This window comes from Temnothorax americanus, unplaced genomic scaffold (genome assembly GCF_048541705.1).
Source record: "Temnothorax americanus isolate GAGA-0224 unplaced genomic scaffold, ASM4854170v1 Scaffold32, whole genome shotgun sequence".
NCBI lineage: Eukaryota > Metazoa > Arthropoda > Insecta > Hymenoptera > Formicidae > Temnothorax > Temnothorax americanus.
The window spans coordinates 1,757,615-1,783,796 of record NW_027509464.1 but is presented as its reverse complement, the minus strand read 5'-3'; the positions used below and the strand labels follow the sequence as shown (position 1 = coordinate 1,783,796).

General features: G+C 40.6%; 1 protein-coding gene across 3 annotated transcripts in view; it reads left to right on the top strand.

The window, feature by feature from the left end:
* Window positions 1-26,182, top strand: part of Carpa (Carbonic anhydrase-related protein A) — a 131,342-nt gene that overhangs the window by 44,376 nt on the left and 60,784 nt on the right. For all 3 annotated transcript variants that reach the window (XM_077413187.1, XM_077413189.1, XM_077413188.1), the window contains exon 2: window positions 13,150-13,197. In XM_077413187.1, the coding sequence (XP_077269313.1) occupies window positions 13,150-13,197 (48 nt within the window). The remainder of the gene's footprint in view (window positions 1-13,149; window positions 13,198-26,182) is intronic.

The window sequence follows — 26,182 nt, the reverse complement described above, 5'->3', positions numbered from 1 at the left end:
TTGAACATACTTTACCTTCGGATAAAAAATTGTTATTCTACTGTTACACAGAAATAAACTAAAATTTCTTCGTTAAGTAGATTTCTCACTAGTTAATCTCTAAATGTATGTATGATGATTAATTTACCTGAAACAAAATTCCATTGTTTTTCGAGAATACACAGTGTATCGTGTATAAAGCTATACACAGAAAAATCGCTAATGGTTTATTTAATTTGAATTTACGCGACAATTTTGATTTTCAAGGATATGGTCGGCATACATATAGTCGGTCGAGAAATTATTAATGAATACGATCGACGCATTGTCATTAGGGAAGGACACGGCCGATCTCCTGAGTTTAATTACCGGGTGTGCCTTGTTATTATTACGTCGGCTATATGGAAGCGGACTATTAAGGCCGACCTCTGTCAAGCTTCTCCGAGCCGAGACTGTCGCATGCATTCGACTCAAACGATTCTACCCGGAATCGTGAGCAGATCGATCGACAAGCGAAACCATAATACGGAAAATGTTGGCGCACGGTTGGATTCAGTGGATGAATATAAGATGAAAGAGGAACGGGCGGGTTGGTGGCCCGGTAAGATGGCGAAATCTGTACGACTGTCTCCAAACGAAGTACAGTACGGTCTTCCAGAAATACATGCACAAAATGTAAAATGCGATGCAATATTCCACCCTTCTCCAGAGAGAGAGAGAGAGAGAGAGAGAGAGAGAGAGACTTTCTTGCTTCGCTTAATTATGTCGTGTTATTTCTTAATTATTGCAACACAATATTTGAATATTGTTCAACGCATCCAGTGTGTGTGTACTTGGCGTTCCTTTTCAACTTTGCTGCAATATACGCGTGTTAACAAAATTCTTTTTGAAAGTTTTATTGCTGATTTCATTTTCGTCGAGAACATAAAATAGAATATTAGATTAAATTACATGGTTATTTCATTTCCATAAAATTTGAAATTAAGTAATCGTGTTCATGATTAAATATGATAAGTAGAAATGAAGAAATATATATTATAGATGCTAAATAATTATTAATATTGCTATGCTAAATTTATGATAATTTATAAAATTCAGATATAGTTAAACATTATAGAAAATCTATACATATTATAAGAAACAAAAAGATATCGCAAATATAAGTAGATTATAACGTTCGAAATTCTTGTGATTTATATATTTTACTAGTTGATTCAATATGGATTTTATCTTATTTATATCTAACGATAATAAAAATTAAATTTTACAATATACTGGCTTCGTTTTTTGCTAAAAAGGGGAAGAGAGAAAAAGAGTTAATTTACAAAGACCCACTAAGATCTCGATAATAAAGGTTGACAAGAACAGAATAATATTTTATTATTGGCAGAGATGCTTCGAAAGTTTCTCTATAATTCTTAGAAACATTTATTTTTTTTCTCATAAAATCTCTATACCTAATTTTTGGGCACCAACTTTGACATGTGATTTTTTAACGATTGTATTTATTTTTTACGATTTTGCAACATATGAGGATCGATGATAGCGTTCTCGTAATATATGGAAAATCTACTTAACGATAGGCAGCATCCGTGGTCGAGAACAGAGAAAGAGAGAGAGAGAGAGAGAGAAAGATAGATAGAGGGTAACAGGAACGGGAGTAGGGAGAGGGATAAATATCGCGCGAGAGAGCGGAGAGACAGAGAAGGAGAGCCAGGAGAGGCAGCGCGCGCGTGGCTAAAGTGGATTACATATTGCTGTCCCAGCCTGCAACATGTTGTACACTTGGCCGTACCGGCCTTCCAGGTAAATCGAATCACCGCTAACCTGAACGAAGTTACCCCTCCGGCCCTCCCTCTCGCCCTGCGCCAATCTCCGTTCCTAAGTGCGTACGCACCATCAGCCATGTCCGGGAGAAAGTAAACGTCGACCTCGTCGCGCCTCTCTTTTGCGTCTCCCGTGTGGCATTTATGTGAATGTGAGTTAATGAATTAAAAATTGCAAGAATGTAGAATATATGTTAACTCATTTGTCACCATCACCATATATATGTTTTTTTCATATCTTTGCCACGTGAATTATGAGAAACATAAAAACGGTGCGTCACAATTTCGGATGGATGTATCAATTTTTGCTGGGCTTCCTTGGAAAATAAACATCTTTAACGAAAGCGATAAAAAATATCACGTATATGGCAGTTTCGAAGAAGCAAAGTCAATAATGTCGAATGATCCAATATTGGAACTTTGTAACGAATAAGTTAAGTACACATCGTCGTTTTCTTGCAGGCTCGCGCGATCCAGGCCGGATCTACTTAACGGAAGGATTTTTTTTGGATAATCAGTATCAAAGTTATGCAAACCAGCATCGTTAATACGCGTTACCGTTTGTTTGCTTATTAAAAAAAAAGGAAGATATTTTAAACTCAAACAATAATCGATTGTTGAACACGATTCTCTTATTCAGATTGCTGCAAGACGAAACGGAATTTTATGATACAAATCGCCGACCGTATTGCGTTTTGGTCGATCGGAAATTTACGAAACACACTGGCTTGTCGCAATGTCAGCAAAGTTCACGGATCAGGCCGAATGTCTTACTCGGTTGTATCCCGAGACAGATGATGAAGGTGCCATTTGCGACGTAGCTCGTAAATTCTAAGCAGCTTAGAAACAGCGCACGCAACTCAAACTCCCCAGCGCTACGAACTCATTCTCACGGGTTTAACCCGTTGCGCTTCCATTCGATGTTTCCTTGCGTGATGAGCATTCCGGAAGTTAAGGACACTGATGAACGCCCCTGTGTTGCATCTCTCGAATGGCACGCACGTGCATGTTTCCCCGGAAATCGAGCACCGGTTAATAGGACGATTCTACATATTTAAAGAGCAATATATTGTTCTACTAGCCTTTTTAATTTAAATTATAGTAGATTATTTTAAGAAATAGATGTTTATATATAAAATTATAAAAAAACGTAGTCATCAAATGAGTAACACATTATTACATGACTGAGATGAAGTTGTAACGAGTCGCGTTAATATCTTTTGTTGAAAAATTATTAAATTGTAATATTGCTCAATCACTGGTATTGTTATTTATCTTTTTCTGACGCAACTGCGCTTTACGCGCAGTCTTGCCGTTGTACCTACGTCGTTTGTGGAGAATATTGTAAAATCATCGTACTTCGTCTCACGGATTCATTATGCTAGCGTAATTAGGACCGGCGCCGGGAAAGCACTTGTGCCGCGGAGGATGAGAGGTGGAACGCGATATTAGTTCATTTACGTGTCCTAATGTCGCCGCGGGGGCACGTGTTTACGAGGGCGTATTTACGAGTGCGGTGCCTGCACCCTCGTTTTCTCTCACGTAAATTTAACGTCAGTGGCGTAGCCATGCGCTCTGCCTGTCGCAACAAAAGGATAAAGCGTCGCCAGACGCGTTTTGCCTACACACACGTACGCACACACACGCATGCTTTTGCGGTATAGAATCATGATAAATGCCATAAACTACCATCGGGAAACTGAGAAGGTAAAATAGGTTGGCTGGAATTTCAGCTTTAAAACAATGAAATAATTACGCGTATAAAAGCTAAAATAGCAAAATTGAAAAATCTATTTACTGTATACATATAAAATATGATATTAACAAATAATTAACGAATAAATACCGTAACATAAATATATGGCAGATACAATATAGATTCGCACTTGCCTACGATTTCGCTAAAATTACTTTCTATCGCGCACACATCGGAGCCTGCAATATCTTATTTGCATATATTACAAATTCGTAAAGTTTTATAAGAATTGTATAAGACGTGTGAGGGCATATACGCTACGTAAGCGCAATGGGGAAAACGAATCGAGAAAAGGTGATCATGATCGACGTTTTGCGTTTATCTATATACGAAATCTTTTTCGCGAGAGAACTTCAACCGCAGGAGTTTAAAGGAGTCATTGAGTGAAACTCCAGTGAGAATTTCACCTGCCACCCCGATTGCCCGTTAATCCCATTGGTCGATTCTCAAGAGGGAACGCCGACAAGGGTGACAAGTTCGTTTGATTCGGCCTTGTGCGCCATCCCCGAGGCTGTGCTCGATTCCATAGGAAAGGAGGATTGGGAGCCATTGGAGAAGAAGAAGAAGAAGAAGAGGAACGAGGATAGCGAAGGAACCCCTCGAGTAAACAAAGGAGGAAATGGGGTAAATAAAAAGCAACCGCCAAGGAAGGCTGGGGAGTCGGTCCGGGTGCCGTTGTGTGTGCATGTATTTACACATGCGCACCACCCATACGTGCGCAAGTTTCATGAGAAGCGTATTGGTATACAGGTTGTGTCTTGAAATGTAGAGATCTGCCTTCCTAAGAAGTCTAAAAGATCCGCGATACACTAAATATTATTTTTATGTAACATACGTTTTTATATACTAATAGAATACAGTTTTATTTAGTCGCGTTAATAATGATAACAATTGTAAAATGAAAAATTGAATTCTTGGGTTTTAAGATACACCCTGTAGACTCATGTGCGCTGTGCGCGGGAGGGTCGATGCCACGTGTGAGTTAGGCGCACACGCGCGTTTCTCGGTTCCGGAAGCTTCAGAGATAGGAGAGCGAGAGGGAGTGCAAGGAGCTTCCACGGGACGTAAAGAAACCGAGCGAAGAGAGAGAGAGAGAGAGAGAGAGAGAGAGAGAGAGAGAGGCCATAAGAAAAATGGCCGTGGGGAGAGAGAGACAGAAAGGCTAGAGAACGGGAACCGCAAGGAGAGAACTTGCGGAAAAGTAATCCGGACCGGCGAGAGCTTTATAGTTTTGTTTATTCCCTCGCATACAATTACGCTGATGACGCGAAGTAAACGCGCGACTTGCGCGGAACCTTTATCCCGAGACCGCCTCTTTTTCCTACACGTTGTTTCCACTCCCCTTCCCCTCCCGCCGAGGAAATGGAAACGACGACGGTGGTCGTTACTAAAACGCTCGTAGAGCGACGTCGCGGAAGATGAGGGCGAGAATTCCGAAACGAGACTCCGACGCGCCGGCCGCGCCGCATCGCGAAATGGCTATAAATTCGGGGATGAACGGTGAAACGAATCGCGCGGACCGGAGGTTTTAAGGATTAAGGATTAAGGAGACCACCACTCCGCGCGCGTGTTTACGGCCGCACTTACTAGAGACGCCGCCGTCGTTTCGATCCGTGCATCAAGTAGTTAAGAGTTTATGTTTGGGCAGGCGCTCCGACGAGGTGGGCGCAATCGCCGATCGAAGCAAAGCGCCTAATCGATGAACGAGGAGAAATTCGTCGATGCGTGCGATTTCGATTTGCACCGTGTGCAACACGTACAAAATTAAAATTATCTTGCAAATAATTCTCGTGCTAACGTTTACTTTAGCTGTAATACAACGGGAAAAACTCAAATAATCGTAAATTAAATTTAATTTCTTCCATTAAAGTGTTTATTTTAAAAACAAGGGAAAGGTGGAGAAGCGTGGCCATTAGTGGCGCCGTTCGCGTGAATTATGCACCGTCTACGTGGATTACGCGTAAAGAAGTAGTTTACACGGTCTACACGTAGACGCGAGCCATTCACACGCAGACACTCGACGGCGTTTCGAATCGTTGAGAATTCGCGTGCGCGTATGCGATTTATTGCCGCTGTCGCCGTAAGTGCACGGCGATATCAAGCTTAACGAATCGCATCCGTTCTGCTGGAACCACACGTTAAGTGAATATCGAAGGAGCTGGATGCACGTATCTCGTTCGGTTTTCCCATTGGTTCTTTATTACCAATCATGCTTTATTTTCGACAGAATTTGTATTAGATGCCGGATATTTCATTATTTAAGAATTGATATATAGATGTTTTTTATTCGATCAGTCAATGTCAAATTAGTTTCTTTAATTAACTATTAATTTTTTATGTCAAACCACTTTGTATACGTTTGTTATCTATATATCCCGTTTTTCTTTTTCAGGTTTTTTTTACTTTGTAATTATTTTTGTAATTTATATTTCATTCTATTACACACACACACACACACACACACACACACACACACACACACACACACACACACACACACACACACACACACACACGCACGCACGCACGCACGCACGCACGCACGCACGCACGCACGCACGCACGCACGCACGCACACACACACACACACACACACACACACACATATATATATATATATATATATATATATATATATGTGTAAGTATTTTATCGCATTTATACATATTTTTCAAAAGATTTTAAGTTGGTTCATCTGTAATGGACTCTGTACTACGGCACTCTAATCTAAATTATGAATTTACTAGTATGGGAATTTCTTCGCGCTCAAAAGTTTTCAGATAATATAAAATCATAAAGTCTTTTTTTTTATCTACAACTTTCTACTTATATAATGTTTTTTTCTTATTTAAAAAATAAGTATATACTTATATTTTAAGTATATACAAAGATATAAAGAAGATATAAGAAGAAATTTATACGGCGATTCTTAATATATTTTGCGAGTAATATTTTTTAATACTTTTTAATTATAACCTCTTTATTTCCTTAATTATTTAAGACATGCATAAAATTATGTATTAAGAAGCCGTGTATAAAAATCTTGAAGACATAAATGTCAGTCATTTATTGATAAAATTTGGAATACAAAATTTAAGTTCGCCTATCAAATTATCAGGTAGACTCATTAAGTCTTATGGCATTAACCGTGTGATAATGAAAGGAAGATGACCGGAAGAAAGAAAGGGAATATTATTCATCGATTGATGGTACCGTTATATGTATAGTGTCTCGCGTCAGGCAAACTCGAAATGGACTGTAGTTCGGCGAAATCAAACAAGAATGACGAGAGAACGGATGAGAAAGAGTGAGAGAAGAAGATGATGATGCTGAGATAGACGGGAAGGCAGGGCTGTATGCGGGCTGAATTGTAAACCAGACTGAACTTTTCGCCTTCTTCCTCCTGGTCGTTGCCCGAGAATGGGCGGGTGGTGGTGAGTGGGCTCGAGAGTGTGGTGGTAGGAGATGAAGTTCGTTCTTTCTTTAAATTACATTTGGCCACTCGTTTGGACACCCCGGCTCTCACCTTCCTTTCCTCTATCCTACTCTCCTCTGTATATAACCCATTTCGCGCCCCCTTCGCTCGAGCACGAACGAACGCCGCAAGTAGTCCCTCCTATACGCGTCCGCACCCCTCCGACACTTCGCGAAGAACGTAGGTAGCAGGGAATTCGTTTACGACCCCGCTTGTTACCCTCATATACTTTGCGATTAATCCAAAGTTCCAAGAGGAGTATGATAAACGTTGAAAGATTGGCGCGGAAATATTTCTGCGGCATTTTCATTTTTGTCGTCATTACAAAGCACTTTGTATATTTTACTTCTATATAATTAATAAGCACTTTTATAATTAATAAGATAGAAAGAGCAATATTTCTAATTATCTAGAAACAACGAACAATATAAACTTTGTGATGCGTACTAATCTTAATTCTTTGTAAATAAGACTTTTCATAAAATATTACGATGAGGAAATTGAAGTGTGTATATAGCATCTTTATATGGAGATTTTTATAGTTTGAAAAAGCTTGTTTAGAATGAAGTTGACCCTCAAGCTTTTGTAGTAAACTTCATTATAAAAAAAATTTACACGCAGGTCGTTTAAATATACGCGAAGGAAAGTGCACGGTCGGTCATTAACTGGTGAGCGTACGTCGACACGCTCGTACTTCTTTTCATCTTTTAATCCGGAGGCTGCCGTATATATACGCAAAGGCCATCCGACCCCTTTAAAGTCATCCGTGTCGACGGCGCCTGGACAAGCGGCCCTTTTCGGCGCAAAGTTCATTTACACTTTTGTGCTGCTTCAATTTGAATTTATCCGTTTATACGGGGTGGCTCTCTATGCAAAAAAGGGTCCTTAGCTGTGTGCGCCCGCCGTTATAAAGACGTATGGATGAATATGCATGTATTCAGATCACGAGTGTAGGTAATATGGTAACGCGCGGACGCGCGCGCTGTGCTGTAATAGAAGAATAAGTATTAGAAAATTAGCCGGGGCGGCGGATGATCTCGTTCCGCTTCCACGTCACGTCGTTCAAGGTGCCCGGTAATTTCGCATCGCGTATACGAATAGAATTACGCGGAATTATCACGTGTCGGGATCGTCGGCACGCCGCCGGCTGTATCGATTAAACCGTAACGAATATCGGAACTCTCTCGGTACGAGAGATTCGTTCTTAGGTATTTAAAAGAAAAAACCGTTTACGTCAACCGTCAACGAATGTTACGTATTAATATAAAACTTGTAACATTGGAATTTTATGAGATTCATATTAAAAGATTTATTATACGAGGGGAAAACCTATTGCTCGAAAGGAAGAGTTTCTTAGAGAATCGTTTGTATCCAGAGCGAACCTCCCATTAGTATCTCGAAAATATTTCGTGCGCTATGCGCTTGATCGTGAAATAACTTTGCTGTGATACGGTCTACGTTGGTTAGTTATAGACTTATTTGATATGCCTCTTGATAAAAGAAAGAGGCACAGGCGATAGTATCTGCACCGTTATTTGCCCAGTCTTATCTTGCGAAACGGCGCGCCGGCATTTGTGGACTGTAATTTCGTATGGCTCCACGGCGATCAATTTTAATGTTTAATCAGTATCTGGCTCACGTGGCTTTCATTTATATCACGAAATATTTACTTAAATTATCCGAACCGCGGTGCTTTAACACACCCTCGCGTGCGTTAGTTCTGCCCTGGGATAACCCCTCGTTGCACCAAGCCCGCAGTCCGCACTTTCGATCCGTGATTCAATTTTGTTTCACTTTGTTCACTACACACGTACGTTACGTGTCTTTGCTCGCGCCTGACCCGAAATTAATTTAGCGCAAACACTACCTCCCTCTGATTCGGCAATATATCGCCTACCCTATCGCCTGTCGTGGTGCCTCGAAAATTGGCTTACTCATAGTATCGTTCGCGGTAAAAATCGAACGAGGAACTTATTCACGGGATCGATTCATCGACAGGGAGAAGTCACGTTTATTTGAGGATGTTTACGTTAACGTAAATGAGACGAGAAACTTATAATTTTTGCATCAAGGAAAAAAGAGCGTAATATCTTAAGAAATTAAAATAAAGTACTAATTATTCATATAGGCCCGGGCTAAACTTTTCTCTGATAAGATCAATTTCCTGTTGCGTATTTCTCGCGAATCTCCGACAGCGCGGCACGTGACATGAATTATTGAAAGCTTCGCGGAAAGTTATTCCGCCGGCCTTAGGGCGAGCGAGGTCCGACACACGTATCAGGGATACGCGGGTTGTTTTCCCAGAGGGAAAAGGGTTTTCGAGAAAGTGGCGTAATGGTAAGGAGAGCGCGGCGGAATAGGCGTATTATCGATTCCGCGTGTAATAAGAGTAACAATTTGCTGAATGCGGGAAGATTGTGTAAGTGCGCTCGCACCTGCCGGTACGGATATGCTCTTGCCGCGAGGCGGACGAGAAATTGGCGCAGGCGTTACCCCGAGGCGAGGCTCCCTTTAACCCGCGTGCAATTCCCATGCAGCCATGTACGCATCCGGTGCATGCGAGACCGCTCTTGGGCGCGTTCTTGCGAGACTTTCACTGCACGTATAATTGCATAATTCGTCCTTGGATAACTGTGAACTAATCCCTCTCTTTTTCTCCCCTCTCTTTCTTTTTCTACTTATTCTGCTCCGAGAGATTTCGCATAACGTTTTATTCGAGAATGTTGTCCGTAGAACCTATAACAATATGTCTGCTTTTATTTAATAACTGCATTTATTTCTTGCACCGAAAGTACATAATGAGCAAATTAGATTGCTGTAGGATTGTGTGAAATATTGTTGTCCGTCTGATGATTATAACATTTTTAACGTTTATATTTTAAGTAAATTGTTTCTCGCATTTCAATTTCATCCTACGTATTTTGTGGAATAATATAATTAATATAATTATATTATTAAAAATTTATATATATAAGTCGTGATGGCGCTTAACGTGTCTTGTGAATAACGAAATTATTATAAAATAAATGACAGAATATCAAGAGTGGCGTTTAATTGATATACAATTGATATACAAATATTTATTTTTATTACATTTTTGTACATATCTTTTCATTTGTTTTTCATCAGATTCATCTTGTAATTAAGAGAAATTGCGACGGTTTTTCCGCGCGAAGATAAACTATTCCGACACATCCCGTTTAAGCGCGGTTTGTTAAATTTGTGCTCAGAACATTTGCCATGCGCGTTGGTCTTTCCGCAGTTAGCGTGAAAACATAATCAGGGAAATGTTTCGCATCTGTGTTATTACACGACATAATGTCGCATTTATAATGCAACTAAAGCAAGATATACGAAAACGAGAAAAAGAAAACAAGAGGGAATGAAGTTGGACGATATTATTACGAGAAGAAGCAAAGCGAGTGAGATTCACTTGAGGCATATCTCACGCTGCTATTTAACGTAAGTAGTACGGTCAGAAATAGGTCAGCCATCGACGCGTGCATTAGAAAGGCGCGGCGTGCATGGTCTTTGCGCATTTCCGGATACGTCGTAGGTCTTAAGGTGTTTACCGAAAGTCTCTATTTCACTTGTTTTCGCATGACAAAGCGACTGATTGTGAGTCGCAAAACTAAAAAAAAAAGTTCACGCTCATCACGCGTCTTCAATATAAAAGTTTTCTCATCGATATGCGACAGTTCTGCGTTATCGTTACTTTGGATGATACTTTCTTGCGCTAAAAGATACTTCGTGTGCTATGTCAGACATAAGTATCTGAAACGCCGTTCGTGATCGCTCGTGTGCAGGGACGTGCGATCCAGGCACGATAAACGCTATCGTATAATCGAAATGACGCCGGCAGGAAGCACCTCGTAAACGTATCTTCGCATATGCAAGTCAGTATTAATGGTAACTTCGTGGACCTCGGCCTGACGAAATTATCGATTTGTCACTTTGATAAAACGACAGGATTTAGATATATCGTGCACATTTATCGCACAAAATTTGAAATAAACATTTATTGCTATAGGAGAATCAATTGCAGGTTCTCGTTGTAATTTTCAACGTTACTAAAACTATGATCGCAAACTGTGGAATTTTTTACCAATATTTTTTTCGTATGCATCGAGTGTCGCGTCAAAACAGTCTGAATATAAAACGTGCAATGAATGATGGAATGTTCTGCTGAGAAAACAGCCTTCCACAAATGAAATATTCAAATTAGTCGTATTGGACGACGTTGCCCTAAAATATCCGTCAGAAGAAACTGTTACGGTCGAAACTTGGACGAGGTTACGAGACTAATAAACTTTTTATTGCCTCGTGACGAAACCCATCTGTTTTATTTCACTGAAAATCGAGTCAAAATTCTTTAATAAAAAATATGATTAAAGTCAGAAAGATATCGGAACAGCTAAAATATCACCCGTTAAGATGTGAGATTAATTCGACTATACAATTTTGTTATTAAAGTTAACAATGTTTGCCGCCTACTTCCGTCAGCTACTTTCACTATTGTCTTTAACGATCTGATGATGCTTAATGCAGTCATAGAGAGATAAATTCGCGAAATAACTCAAACATCTTCGATTTGTTCTCGATTCGACGATGATTCTAATATCGAGTTGAAGATTTGCCGCGTGCAATGCTCGAGCTGATAATATCATCCGTCGAGCATGCGACAGTGACAGGCGTCACTATCGATTATGCACGATATGCGAATAAGCCGCGCACGATTGTCGATCCGTCGCGCGCTTTCGCGAGCACATTCGCCGCGGCCGGATCGCGTATTCCATTTGTATTCGCGCTTGACAGCCAAAATTCACACGTACTCTCACCTTCGTAAGAAACCTGATTTCACGTGACGACAGCGCATCAATTCTCCGCCGATTATAACACACGAGCACGATGGCAGATTTCGATACTTGTAAAATAGTTTTCTTCACGCTACAGGACCGGGTGACTTTCCTATGACGCGTGACGTTCTCATATATAAGTCATTTATCTCGAACGGGAGCTCGAATTAATCCCGATAAACTCGTCGAGATCGACATATCGCGTTAATTTATATTCGCATCTCATCGTCCAGTTCTTCTTTGATGATGTTTCCTGTGATAAATCCCCGAATCGTAGCGCGAAGCTGCTGGACATCCTGCAGATCGTGCAGGTGAGACTGCAGGTATTTAATCGTGCAGTTACGCGAACGCGTGCCTGTCGGTCCCATTAAGGTGTACACTGTACAATCAGCGAGCATGTATGCCATGTTGCACGTCGTACACGCGAATAAACATGTGGCGCGTCAGATATTATAGACACGAGTCGGTAGTCCGTAACGGCCAATGCAACATGAACGCTGAAACGGAGTAGACGCCTATAAATATCGCTTGTAGAACCGAGAAGAGGAACGTCGGCGAGAAACGCCGAGATTGACAATAAAGAGAGAGAGAGAGAGAGAGAGAGAGAGAGAGAGAGAGAGAGAGAGAGAGAGAGGGAGAGCGGACGAGGTGGGAGATCCGAGATAGTCCGAGAAAGTTTTCCAATTTGAAGCAATTAGTTTGCAGTACGGCGTTGGATGGCATGCATCCAGATAATCGAATATGGGTCAGCGTCTAAAGCGAGATGGGGTCGAGCTACGATCAGAGAGGCTGCGAGAGAGAAAGGGTGGGCGAGAGGGAGGGAGACGGAGCGCGAGTTTCCCGAGTGTGTGCACGTGCGACGGGATGGACCCGTCGCACTTCTGGTATGTCCGACGCGCATAAAACCACGTGGCACAATTCGAGAGCGCCCGCCTTAGAATTCTGTCGCGCGGTAATCGATTGACCGATCGTCCCCGATCTACAAATGCAATTGATCGATGCACCGGCCGGCGTTTTCGGACGTAGTGATAGAGCTCTAAAGTTTTCCGCCGTACGTATGCTTGCGGGGTCTCGGGAACTGTTCGGGCGAAACGTGCGAGAAAGAAAATATCGCAATCCAAACGTGCAACGTATTCGCGTTACTGTACAATTTAGAACAGTTTTGTACGATACTGACAATGAGTCTAGAAGGTAGACGTGATTAATATTAAAAAAGACCAGATTTTTACTGATATTTTTTTATGTTTCTATTTACAGAATCCGAAGCCAGTTGGGAGGAATGGTGGACCTACGACGGTATTTCTGGTGAGTTTTTCTTTTTTCGTCGTTAGAGAAGATAAAAGTCTTGCAAGTGTCAATTAATGTCAGACACTCGTTGAATTTATCTTGAATTTATCTCTACTTAAATTGAGAATAATGATACCTAAATGTATAAAGCGCCATGCTAATTTTGTTCATTATTATTATTATGTAACATACTTGGCATTACGTATTAGTTATTTACCGTCGAGAAACATTTACTGGGCTTGTGGCATTTTTTCGCTCTACTGCAGCTTTTATACGTGTGTCGCCCGTAATTTTCGCGGTCTTCACTTTTTTTTATATTTCCGGCTGTCGCGCGGTATGATAGACAAAGTAGGGAACTTAACCGCCCCGTTCCAGCAAGTTTGTTCATTTTGCACAAAATTCTCGCAACTTATTCACTACCGAATACCAAGGTTTGCGCGACGTTAATAGCAGAATTATAATGTTATTTTGAGGACGTGGCGCAAAGTATATCACACAATTAAAATATATGTTATAGTGCATTATTCTCTACAAACATACGATAATTAATCTGTCGTACTGAGTCTACATTTTCTTGTTACAATAAGGTGAGATCAACTTATCGTTAAAATTCAGTTTATAAAAACGCGTCTGAAAGTTTACGGCGTATCGATGCAGGTGCATCATTCGCTAACAATAAGTGATTTCTATTAAATTCCTGAGAACAGGATATAAACGTTTCGCGAGCTCAGCTGGGCCGGTCGTGCGGCTTCCTAATTTTCTTAATTTTAAGTTACGAGGCCATCGAGTGCCTCCGGGCGCCGGTGAATTTTTTAATCTCGCACCATACTCTTCCCCTTCTCGTCGTAGTTTTTATTAAAAATAAGGCGAGCGCGCCGATAAGACTGCACCACGTCGGTTCTGGGTCTTAAGTTTAGTGTTGTTCCACCATGCGAGCCAGCTGCCACACGAAAAACAGTGCCGTATACTCGGGCGTTCGCATAAAACGCCAAAAATTTCAGCTGCACACTCCAGTCGTCCGGTCGTCCTCCCCCGCGCGTTTCCTTCGATCGCGCCAACCGACCCTACGAATTTCACTTCAGCCTGTTGATGTCGGGAGGAAGTTGGTGATCTCATTTCGGAATTTACGAGCGCCACAGAATTTCGCTATCGATTAGCCCGAGTGCTGCAACGAAATTAAGCCCGCTCCGCGAAGTGCCAGTAATATTATTATCACAAAGCGATAATATTCTTGCGACTGCAAATACGAAACTTGTCGCGTCATTTTTTCTGCTAGTTCGGTCTTTGTGCTTCGACTTCCATAACGCGAATTTGAAAACAATTATCGCTTAAGGCGAGAAACACGAGAATTTTCTTTCAATAAAATGAAAGAATGTATCTTTTATTTTATTATCATATATTACGACTAACAGCAAGTACAAAACGTTATTAACTTACTATTAACTATATAAATTATAGTGTTTAATCTTGCATATTTTATCTTAACATTTTTGCAATTTAATTGCTTCAGAAAGAGACGTCAGATACATATATAAAATATCGTTAGTATTGTATTTTATTATTTTTAATATTGTTTTATCAATTGATCGCAGCGCATCGCGTTACATGGAATTTTTCAATGGAATAGCTCGCACTTTAGATACACTTACTATGCCATTGAATCGGCTAGGTGACTTATTACCGTGATCGATAGCAAGAGTCGATTTTTAGGGTTCGCTGGTATCTCATATCGTGGACAGATGTGGGGGTTCTCGTTTTACAACCCCTCGGTCGTGCACTTTGAATATTATATACGTACTTCTCTTTTTCCGGATTTATACAGAGTTTCCTTTCCTTTTCCTCCGAGGTTTACACCATGTTCTCTTTCATTTACGAAATCTTTGATAAATTTGGAGACGAGTTTTTCTTAGCGAAAATCTGATTACTCGCCGCTTTTTTTTACTCAATTTTTTCGCGTTTGACACTATAACATCTTCCCAGATAACTTTTAGCTGAAAATACTGTCAAAGTACTGTTGAATTTAGCTTCGAGATAAGATTTCGTTTCTACCTACTAGCATCTCGGAAATTTTACTTGAAGTTCATTACCACATAATTCAAAATTTTGTTAATGAAAAATTAACTGCAGATTGAAGACAGAACGTAATTATATTTACGTGATTTTCCTAATAGCTTTAACAGATGTGTTTCTTTAATGTTATGTAGTACATGTTTTATGCGAGTCTGAACGTGGAAGGCTGCCAATTTCACAAAGTCTGTGCGAGAGCAGCGTGCATGAACAATTGCGTTTCCGCGTGTATTTATGCGACAGCGGAATAATCTGGTTACATTACAACGCAGATTGCAAGTTGAGCACTTATGCTTTTTTCGACCTCAAAATGCACCGTTGCGGCAACCGCGTTCACTGCAGAATTGCTCTGATTTTATGAGCGACGTGCTGCAGTATATGATATATCTTTGATTTCGCCCTCGAGGGTATTCGAGCAAACCAGTGGCTGAACTTTGCTACCGTTGTTATATTATAAATATGAGACGAAGGAAAAAAGAAGTTTTAAGATATATTGCTTCGATTATTCGCGAACATGCTGCGTGTTCCAGATTTACCGGCGCTCTTCTCAACTCTGGATACCGGGAAAAGAAAACCGTAAACTTAAAAGTAGCTAATTTAACCTGGCGCGGCGTCTTCTACGAAATTAAATCGCTGACATTTAAAATATCAGAAATTTTGCCGATACTTCCATTTTCGCATTGAATTATTGTAAATAAGCGAAATATCTTAATCCTCTAATTATATATTCCGAAGCTTTCGTTCCCATGATGAATGTTAATTCATTATGTACCATGCATTCAAACTGCGTTCGCATCGGTTTTAGAAGATTAAACATCATCGGACGAATAAAAACGCGCCCGGCGAGATGGCTTGCGAGAAAATCGCCGCGAATGCGGAACTTTTCCAGGGCGACGGGATTAAGCTCGGCGCGCACTTCGGTCCTTTTCTTTACTCCGCCACGCAACTGGTAGTAGCATTGGCAGCGCCCCGTTACTCGACGAACACAGTTTCTTAAGCCCGAAAGGAGAGAAGCACTACGAAGCTGAAGATGAAATTTCCGCGGTGCGGCGAGAATATGTCTTTCCAGCTAAAGACGCTGAAAAATGTAACGCGTTTCTCGAGGATTCGTATACGCCTCCAGCCACGCGTTGCATTTCTAGTAGAAACTGCATCACAGACCGTTGTAAAAAAAGCTATTTTAAATTTAAATGCAATAGACACAAAAACGAGCTCATGATAATAACGAAAACATGAACATTTATGCGAGGCATGGAAAATTTTGAATTTACTATTTTCTGGTGATGTGTGTTTGTATTATTTTTAGAATACGCTTTAAGATGCACGTATACGTTGATAAAAGTCGTATAGAATATATGAGAGCTTGATAAACTTAATTTTAGCGAGTTGGAAAAAGAATTGATTTTTTCAGCAGAAATTGTGAATAGCCTATTTCCTTGTCGTCCAAATGTTTACTTGAATGAATGGCCTTTTCAAACTCCGTACGTACCTGGGCCAGGTTTGCCTGCTAAGTTTTCGGTAGCAACTGAGAGTGCCCGACTACCCGGATATTTGCACATCCGCGTTAAGTCACTAACACTAATGTATTTATGAGGGAGAAGTTAGACGAATCTCCATGCAATACGATAATTGAAATTACCGCGCAAACCAGTTTACCGGCGGGAATTGCGGGCTCCTGCGTTCTAAATATTCGAAAGCCTCACGATATTTGCGCAGCTACGTAGAGAGTGCTGCCTAGGCACTGTGACAACTGAAAAAATAAGTAATTCCTTGTTGCGAAATAAGTCACCTCGCGGCTATAAATGCATGTTTTTCCATCGCGGATTTTAACGCTCACTCTCTCTCTCGTCGGGAGTAGACAAGAATATTATTATACTAACAGTATTGCGTGAACATAATTATTTTCTACTCTTGCTGTGTTATTTTTATATTATTGGAAGATGTAATTTATATTTCAACATTTTTTCTCTCTTCACTTCTACGGGCAGCTTGACAACAAAACTAGAAATTTCTTGAACTCTGCACTCGATACGGTCCTTTACCCAAATTGCGGAGTTGTCCGCTGTTCAACAAGCGTGAAATGGCCGGACCCGGCGTTTGGATCCAAACGTGAACAAGGCGGACGGAAATATCGAAATACGAAAGCAAACGCCGAGGCAATTTTACAAATGGTTACACGAATACTGAATGTTTTTTAACAGCTGAACGGAGAACATTGTGTAGCTTATTCACGTAGCTAAAATAATATTCACGTGAAAAAGACGCGAAACGCGCGCGTCAAGATCTTTTTCGAAATCTTTCAAAGAAGAAATTATTACTATATATATTTGCGTCAATAATATAAATATAGGAAAATTTACTGTTTGATACGATGATAAAATATTTGAAATAAAATGTCCTTTAAGCAAGAAAAGTCAATATTTACAAGAAACTATTTTTGTTATATCTTTTATTTTTTTATATCAAGTTTAATTCAAGTTGACATTTCAAAATTTTTATATTAGCTAATTCTATAGTTATTTTTTTTTATACATTTCAAAATTAGTGATATATTCTGGATATTTTGTCTTCTACTATCTATAAGTAAGTTGAAATAAACATCTCTATAGGACATACTACATACTAAAACGGAAATCTTTGATGAAAATAACACTTCTGAATATTTGATACGAATTTTCCAAGCTCTTCTGAAATATTCACCGTGTGTCCTGTAGGTCATTTCTGCGGCATCTTTATTCGTACCTCACATGAATATCTTGCGATGCTATCTTTAGAAAGTTAAACGAATATACCGTATGCATTCCGATTGCGTGCTAAATCGGAATTCTTAGTATATGTATTAAAAATATTAAAAATGTATTTAAGAATCCTGAATATAAGCTTGATAAATCTCGTCAGTTCAGCGCACGGTTTATTCCGTGAATAATCTAGAAAGACCAAGTTTTCTTTTACGAGCTAAAGATCTTTTCAGGGTTTGTAATATATTCCAGATAATTGGTTTAATATAAAACAGTAAAATAACATGTGATGTAGTTTAAATGATATGAAATTTAATGAAATACATATAAGTTCTTTGATATAATGTAAAGAAAACATTTTAAGATTTTATTCATCACTATCATTTTTCTTAGTCGGTGTTTTTACAAATGTCATTGTACAAATCAATGCGTTGATGTTATTTGCTCGCAATAGTGAGATTTATAGGACCAGATATGAGAAATTTGCCGCGACCGCTTTAACCACACCGAGAGAGAGAGAAACAGAGAGAGAGAGAGAGAGAGAGAGAGAGAGAGAGAGAGAGAGAGAGAGGGAGGGAGCGAGCAGCTGCTTAGACACGCTTAGTTTCTGGTAAGCAAGTCGATCATTCGGTCAATCAAAGTTTGCTCGAAAGCTCAACTATTCGGCTGGCGAGATTACCAGGCGAATACGTGTTCGCTGCAGCCGGGAACGGCCACTCGCGTGCGTAAATCCAGATTCCTACTTGGCATAGCCGAGCATACCGCGGTAATCAAAACCCTCTCGCGCTTACATATGCAGTAGTCCACTTTCTCCCACGCCACCCCGGTTCTGGGAGAATAGTGCATCGCGTGTGCATTATTTAGAGAACAGACGAAGAAATGGATTTTACAAATCTCACAAGTGTTTATCGGACCTTTGCACCTCATTGTTTAGCTCTGCTGTATACTGTCATTGAGAGAAAAATTATACTCAATAGATAACAAATGATATCAGATATTTAATATAATCTAATATAATATTTCGTAGATATTAATGTGAGATTAAAATAGAACACTGGAAATGGAGTATCCTATATGGAAGAACTCATTTTTACATTTTCAATAACACATCCATTATAATTTTTGAAAAACCGATCCACCTTTTGGCCTTTCTTTCTTTTCAATGCAGCGGAAAGTAGCTAGTACGCGACATTTACTCTTGGAATAGAAACGACGCGCATTAGCCAAATAAAAATAGCGTTCCTTCATTTGTAAAGTGACATTAGGTAGTGTCGTTGCAGCACTCTAATACGTGCTATTTTGATATTTCACAGATGGAAAGTAGACTCTATATAAAAAGATGATAGAAAACTTTTGTAGCGTTTTGAAGAGTGAATTCGGCGTAGGATCAATATTAGGATTATATTTATAAACCCCGTGTTATCGTGTTAAAATAACGGATTTTCGTAAAAACGTAATTTTCATCAGCCAGCGACGATACTGCGGTATAGACTCTCGATAACGTGGATTTATTGGAAATATAATTGATTTCTGCCCATCCCGCGCAAAATGATACATTGATCACTCCCATGACGCCGAGCGATGTGTCCAACCGTAGCGTTTGCGTCATCAGGGTCAACGAAATTTCCATCGGCGATTTATGATCAATGGGAGGTCTGGGTCGGGCTCAGCTTTAGTCGCGAATTAGAGCGACATTTTGTGTTTCGCAATATGGGTCAAAGGTGAATCCATGTACGTAAATGTACGCATCTCTCACGCCTCTTCCGAACATATTTTTTCCCCCTTTTCGGTCTGTCCGACATTTTGTTTATACGTGTGCACGAAATACGCTGCTTAATGTAAAAAATAAACTGCGCGGCTTGTACCTAATCTCTCGTTTTCTCCGCGAATATCTTTGTACACCGGTAAAGTTCTTGAAACCGAATTGCGGTTGACACACCTCACGTGTGTAAGAACATTAATGAAATCCTGCGGTCCGCGGCGATGCTTCTGGGACTGCCAGCAGACGGGAATTTCTCGGAATTTCACTAATTTGCGAAATGTCATGGAATTTGACCACGTGGTCATACCGCACGTGTCCGATATCTGATCGACTAGTTGCCAAAGCCAGGGTTGGTTCGTGCATATGTAAGCTTTTAACGGTCAGAATGTCGAGCTTTCAATGAAGGTGCCAATCTTCTATTTAAACCCATGTGTCTATACATATATTTAGATTAAAGCTCGGATTGAAGTGTGAACTTTCATTTTCTTACATTTTATGTTGGAAATTATTTTTGCATACGTATCTTCTATGTATAGTTTTTCTATATAAAGGGATATAACTTACAATTAGATTTCTAATTTTATTGCTAAACAAATTTTTTCTGCTTTTCAATAAGTTGACTTTATTTATAGTTCTTGTTACATAAAATTTTCTTAGCGATTATCAATTACGTAGAATACGATTGGGGAGACGTATTATATGTTACATCTTCGACCCACACACTCGGCAGTATGACGATAAAGTTTCGTGGACGCGGATTAAATCGTCGCTGTCGCTATATGCGCGAATTCCGACACGAGAAATCAAGTCCTGGATAATTAACAAGCCGAATCGAAAACTTCTAATAGCTTCCATCTCTGGCTGTACTCCGTGGAATTAACCAAACGAATCTACGCACGCGGAAACTTCGTACGGAGTGACGCGCGACGGTTGACGCGTTGTATATTCCGTCCTACAGAAGTTTGCACGGAGATTGCAAATGTTAAGCGCGTGTCTATATATCAACGAAATTCTTGCATCGTTGCGTTTTAGATTCGATGAAATCGAACGTTCAATGCCGCGAGTTAGTCGAAGGCGGATTCAAATGAAATTTCATGAACACGACGATGGTATGAGGAGCTATCACGAATTTCCGGGTGAAAACGTTAAGCGAAAACGGACAAACGAGTCAGACAAACGGTACTTGATCTTTTTCGGTGATAATGAATTATGAAAGCAAAGTGATGAGCCCGAAATGATTTATGTCTATTATATGTACACGATATGTTCCAGAATTTCCGATCTTAATCGTAATAGAAATCGATAATCACTATATTTAACAATTTAAACGAAATAACATTTTAATGAGAAGAATTAATACTGAAACAGATTAATATATATTGAATTGAATTAATATTGAAATGGGTGGATTGAAAATGATATGTGTATTAATTCGTATGCAAAGCTCTCACAGCTCTTATTCTTAATCACGTAACAGAAATCAATTATATATCCGCACGTCTATATCTGAACTAATCGACATTTCGTCGTCGTAAAATTTTAACGACATTCCGGCAATTAAAAGCCGTGATGCGGACGGGACGTGATTGAAGGAAAGGAATAGCGCTTCCTGATTCGTCACGTTATTTCTCGCAACGCGTGTCATCGATTTTAATTGAAGGTGGAAACAGATCGGCGCGTAACGTGACGACGAATGAAATACTTCAGCGCGTGGTCGAAATTTGGTGAGATACGACGAGCCAAGCAGCGGCAACCGATGAAACACACAAAATACGCGATTCCGTGGTTTTTGCCACCGCAACCGCGATACAGGCCTGAGGGGAGAGGGGTCTTTCCGTATATTTTTCCGTGCGTGTGTGGCTGCGCGTGAATCGCCACTATACGGGGCCGGGGGTAGAGAAGAAAGAACGGACGGAATTAAAGAAGTGGAATAAACATGCAAATGCCGACCACTTTCCATCTTTATCACTTCGCGCTGAATGCAAGTGCGCCGACTTAACTGTGCGCGCGGTACGTAGGTCGCGAGGAAGGGACGTACGAGATGGAAAAACACGGGGGGAGGGATGAAGAGAGGGTGGATGGAGATTTTCTTTTCTTTTGCGTTGCGTTCATTGTCGCGTTTTTAAAACGCTTGTGGTCACGAACGCCAGAGTAAATTGGATGCCGTGGCCGGACTATTAAAGAGTTTATTTACAAACCAAACTTAAATCCATATTTCCAGAAAGCGGAGAGAACCACCCCTTTCCGTCATTATTTTATCTTTATCTTTTTTTCTCGCCAATATGGTAAATCCCACGTTTTCTTTCAGATGTAGATAGGTATTCGTGAGATAATAAAGTCCCTTTCAATCAACAATTCACCAAGTCGATCGATATACGATTATAGAAGCATGCTCTTAGAGTCACTGAAAATAAATTTGTCACGCGCTCGATGCACGTATTTTCTAGGGAGCCAGATTGCGGAGTGGTAGAGGATAACGGGCGGATAAAGCCGACGTATGTGCTATCAATCACGTTGCATGTCGTTGGTTGCTGTTGTGCATCACTCTTTGCGATGAGTAGTCACTCGCAGGCGACACAATCGTGTCGTTATCGCGTTACACCACTGTGTCGTGATTTACGCGCGATATCGCATCTTGACAAGTTTTTACAAAACAAGTGTGTCGCTCGCGGCGACTGTAAAATATCCCCGCGTTTCTTGCATTTTATCCACGAGTCCTCCGAGACTTGAAATAATACTTTTAACAAAATTTCCAGGTTTTCGCGAAATATAGGTTGGCGCAAGGGGTTCGCGATAATATAATAATATATATAATTTAATAATTTACATATTTTAAGTCGAATTACCGATTGGAAGATTTTTAAAAAATTTGCGTAATTTTATATTCTTAACTTTATTCGATTACGAAACCCGGCACTTTTTACCCTCTAACCTGATATAATTTTGGATTGCAATTAAGCGGTAAGATCTTATTTTCGCGTTTTATCACGCATTCATCTAATTTTAACCATCGTGAAGCGAAAAATGGACTAGAGCTTGGAGATATCAGCGAAATGTGGCGTTCGTCACGCGACGGCCGGCGATAAAAACATGTCGTCGGCGCGCTTAATTAGCACTCTCTCGCCGGTTAATATCCGACCGCGAATGTCCCGGCCGAATTTGCGGACGTAAAGTTACCGGAAGGTGTTTCTCGGCATTACGGCTTTTTGTCGGCCGGAACGGCGACGCGAGAGAGCGGTCCGTGGAATTACGTGGAAAAATATTCCTCGCTCGCGCGGTCCGTTTCGGAGAAGAACGACGGAGGGAAGAGTGGGAAGAGAGATAGCGCGCGGGTGCGGGAGAGGAGTAGCAGAAGGGCCGCACACAGAGATTAAACGAAATTATTTAAATGCCATAATTTAACATCCTGACTACCGGCGGCCGGACGATGCCGGCGCTGCTTCGCAGGTGTTGAACATGCATGTATGCATAGAATATGTTTCCGGAAAACCGACTCCGCTCCACTCCGCTGTACCGGTCCGGTCGGTCTATCCGCCGGCTGGCTAGCTGGCTGGCTGGCTGGAGTGCGTGCATACATTAGTATATAGCGACGTGTAATCGAGCAGAGGGGGAGAGATAGAGAAAGAGAAAGAGTACACGACACGTGGATTTCAAACAAGCGGGTCTTCGCGCTCCTGCACTTTCGTTATGCGGTATACGTGTCTGTTTATCGGACGGGTCTGCGTCTATCTTTGCGTTTCGCCCTCGCCCTTCGTGCACAGGAAGTTCTAATTAAACGGGAAATCAACCGCATTTGCTTTCACTGATACCACGCTTTCAGATTTAATCGCGATCGCTATACGGTACTTTCTTCCGGTAAAAGTTTATATTTCGTCGTTGTTTTATCCAAACGCTACTCGAGGGTGCGGACGATCCTATGAAACTTTTTAACGCTCAATGTGCGACGATATACGCCCGGGCTTATTTAGCACTAAAAAGCGAATGTTCTTTTCGTTCCGGCGCGATTGGCGGCGCGCCAGCTAACGGCCGGAGTTGGATCAGATTAAAATCGAAACGTGTTAGCACTTGTAGTTCAACGGCTAATGCCCTACCCGGACTCTCGATGCGTGAAACTTCAGAGTTGCCTAGCTGTTGTGGTGTGACGACGAAGAAAATGTTAATAGTTTCACCGGATATATTTTACACGAACGTAAAGATTATGACACTTGCAGTTCAATATTCGGAGATATAAGGTTTAATCTTCTTCCAGGGTTTCGTAAACTTGTATTGACGGAAATTTAGGCCAACTACACGCTATCGATTCAACTCGCCGACCCAAACGTAAATGGGCAGAGGCCGGAGAACGAATGATCGCTTGATTGATTTTGTAACTGACGTAGATAGAGTGCATGACCCAGTAATGTATCAATGTATCAATATACCAGTAATTACTGGCGAAGATTTCTCAGACTTCAACGGTATATGCGATTTATCGCAAGTGGTTATTATCGAGCTTTACAAAAGTACAAAGATACCTATGATATTCTTTGTTATTAGAACATTCAGAATTTATACTTTGAGATATTATCGAAGTTTTTTTTACGGATAAAACTGACTTGATCTTGAAAAATATCTGCGAGTTATCTCGTCACATATATCTTGCGATTGGGATAGACCGATTTCGCCGAATTGATTAATTCGTCCCTGCAGGGTTTTACGGCGATGATACGCGCGATTCACGATACGAATATTACGCGGCGATACATTGCGCGGAAGAATATGTAATAAATGTCTTTATGCACAGCCACGTTTAAAAACTGAAAGCAATAACGGCATCACTGGTGGAATTATGCTTCCGGGAAAAAAAAAGTTTGCGAACGAACGGTCACGCGACAGGTGCTGTACCGTTGATTGCGAAGTTTTCTCCCGCCGTTCATACGGTAGCGTGGATATTCAAATGAAGCCTCCAGCTATCACGCTTTTCAAGGAATTACTTGCAATATCACTGATACGAGCAATAAAATTACGGTTGCGAGAGAAGAAAGTATAATATTCGCGCTCGAGGGTCTTCTGCTTTTTTCCGCCGATGAGATTGCCGGCTGTAACTAAATGTCCTTTTACTACGAGCTTTCCAATCACGCGCATAAATCCACGCGTATACATACGCGATCGTAAATCGCAAACTGTGTAGGAAACTAGTCGATATCGGCAAGTAATAAATAAATATGTCCCACTGGCACAGATGCAAACTAATAAATCCGCCGTGTCTCCAAGTTAACCGGCGAAATTTTGGTCGATTGCGCGTTTGTGCGCGCGAGGGTTGTAATGAAGTCGTCGTCGACGTCGTCGTCGTCGTCTGATGAAGATACAAAACAGGCAGCTGCGTTATTCACACGATGCTCGGCGTAAAAGCTTCGATTAAACTTCTACGAAGAGTAGAAGCTCGTAGCCTGGTTCTCGTATACCTGTAAACGCGAATTAGCCGACTTATTTTAGACGGAGAAACGGGAACTTCGAGATCGATCGTGCGAGTGCCAATTCAAGCCCGCTTACAAAGTCAATCGTGAAAGAGAGATATTTCTTTTTTACAATTAGCAATTTAATTTATCATCTAACAAATAATAACTTTCTTAAAGTAATTTTTATAGAAACAATTTTTTATAAAAATAAGATTTATAAGAAGATTTATTAAGAATTATAAATGTTAGATTATAGAATATAATTTAATATTTAACTTGTATTTGTGAGATATTGACACTTATACGCATATGATTTGTTCATCTTTCTAATAGAGAAATTGGTAATCGCGCGCAATTATAGTTAATCCGAGCAATATGTGTCACAAAGTCGCATTTTTTTTTTTTTTTTTTTTAAGTAAATTAATGACGCTCACTGCCATTCGTCATCGCGTATCTATATCATACGCGTTACGCACTATTCAGAACTGAATTCATTATCGGACTACAGAAGCAATTGCCTTAGTTAATTAACAAATTTACAACTACGACTCTGGCAGATCGGTATGTCCCATGTATGAGCGATGCTATGACGGCGGCGGCATGAATACGAGTGGCGTTATCGTTATCGCTATGTATTAAGCTAGCTTCGGCAGAGCTCCGGCTCGTTGGCGTTGCGAATTACGCTGGCGCACTCCGAACGCTGTATGAATATTACTAATTGCGCCCGTTTTCCACACGTTGCGTATATATTCTTTCATCTTGGTGCGGATTCATCTGGGAAAGGATTCATCGCGCCGAACACGCGCGTAAAACGACGAGATTGTTGCCTCGCGTGTCGAAGCTATATGTTTGGCTATATTTGCTGCAGCCACTCTGCCACGCGTTGATTAGCGTAAATATGGATACCGGGTCGCAAATTCTCGCGTGCGTGTGATGACAAATTACTGAAACTGTAAATGTCATTATATTCGTAGCTGCGAAAACTAGCAATTTGCTTT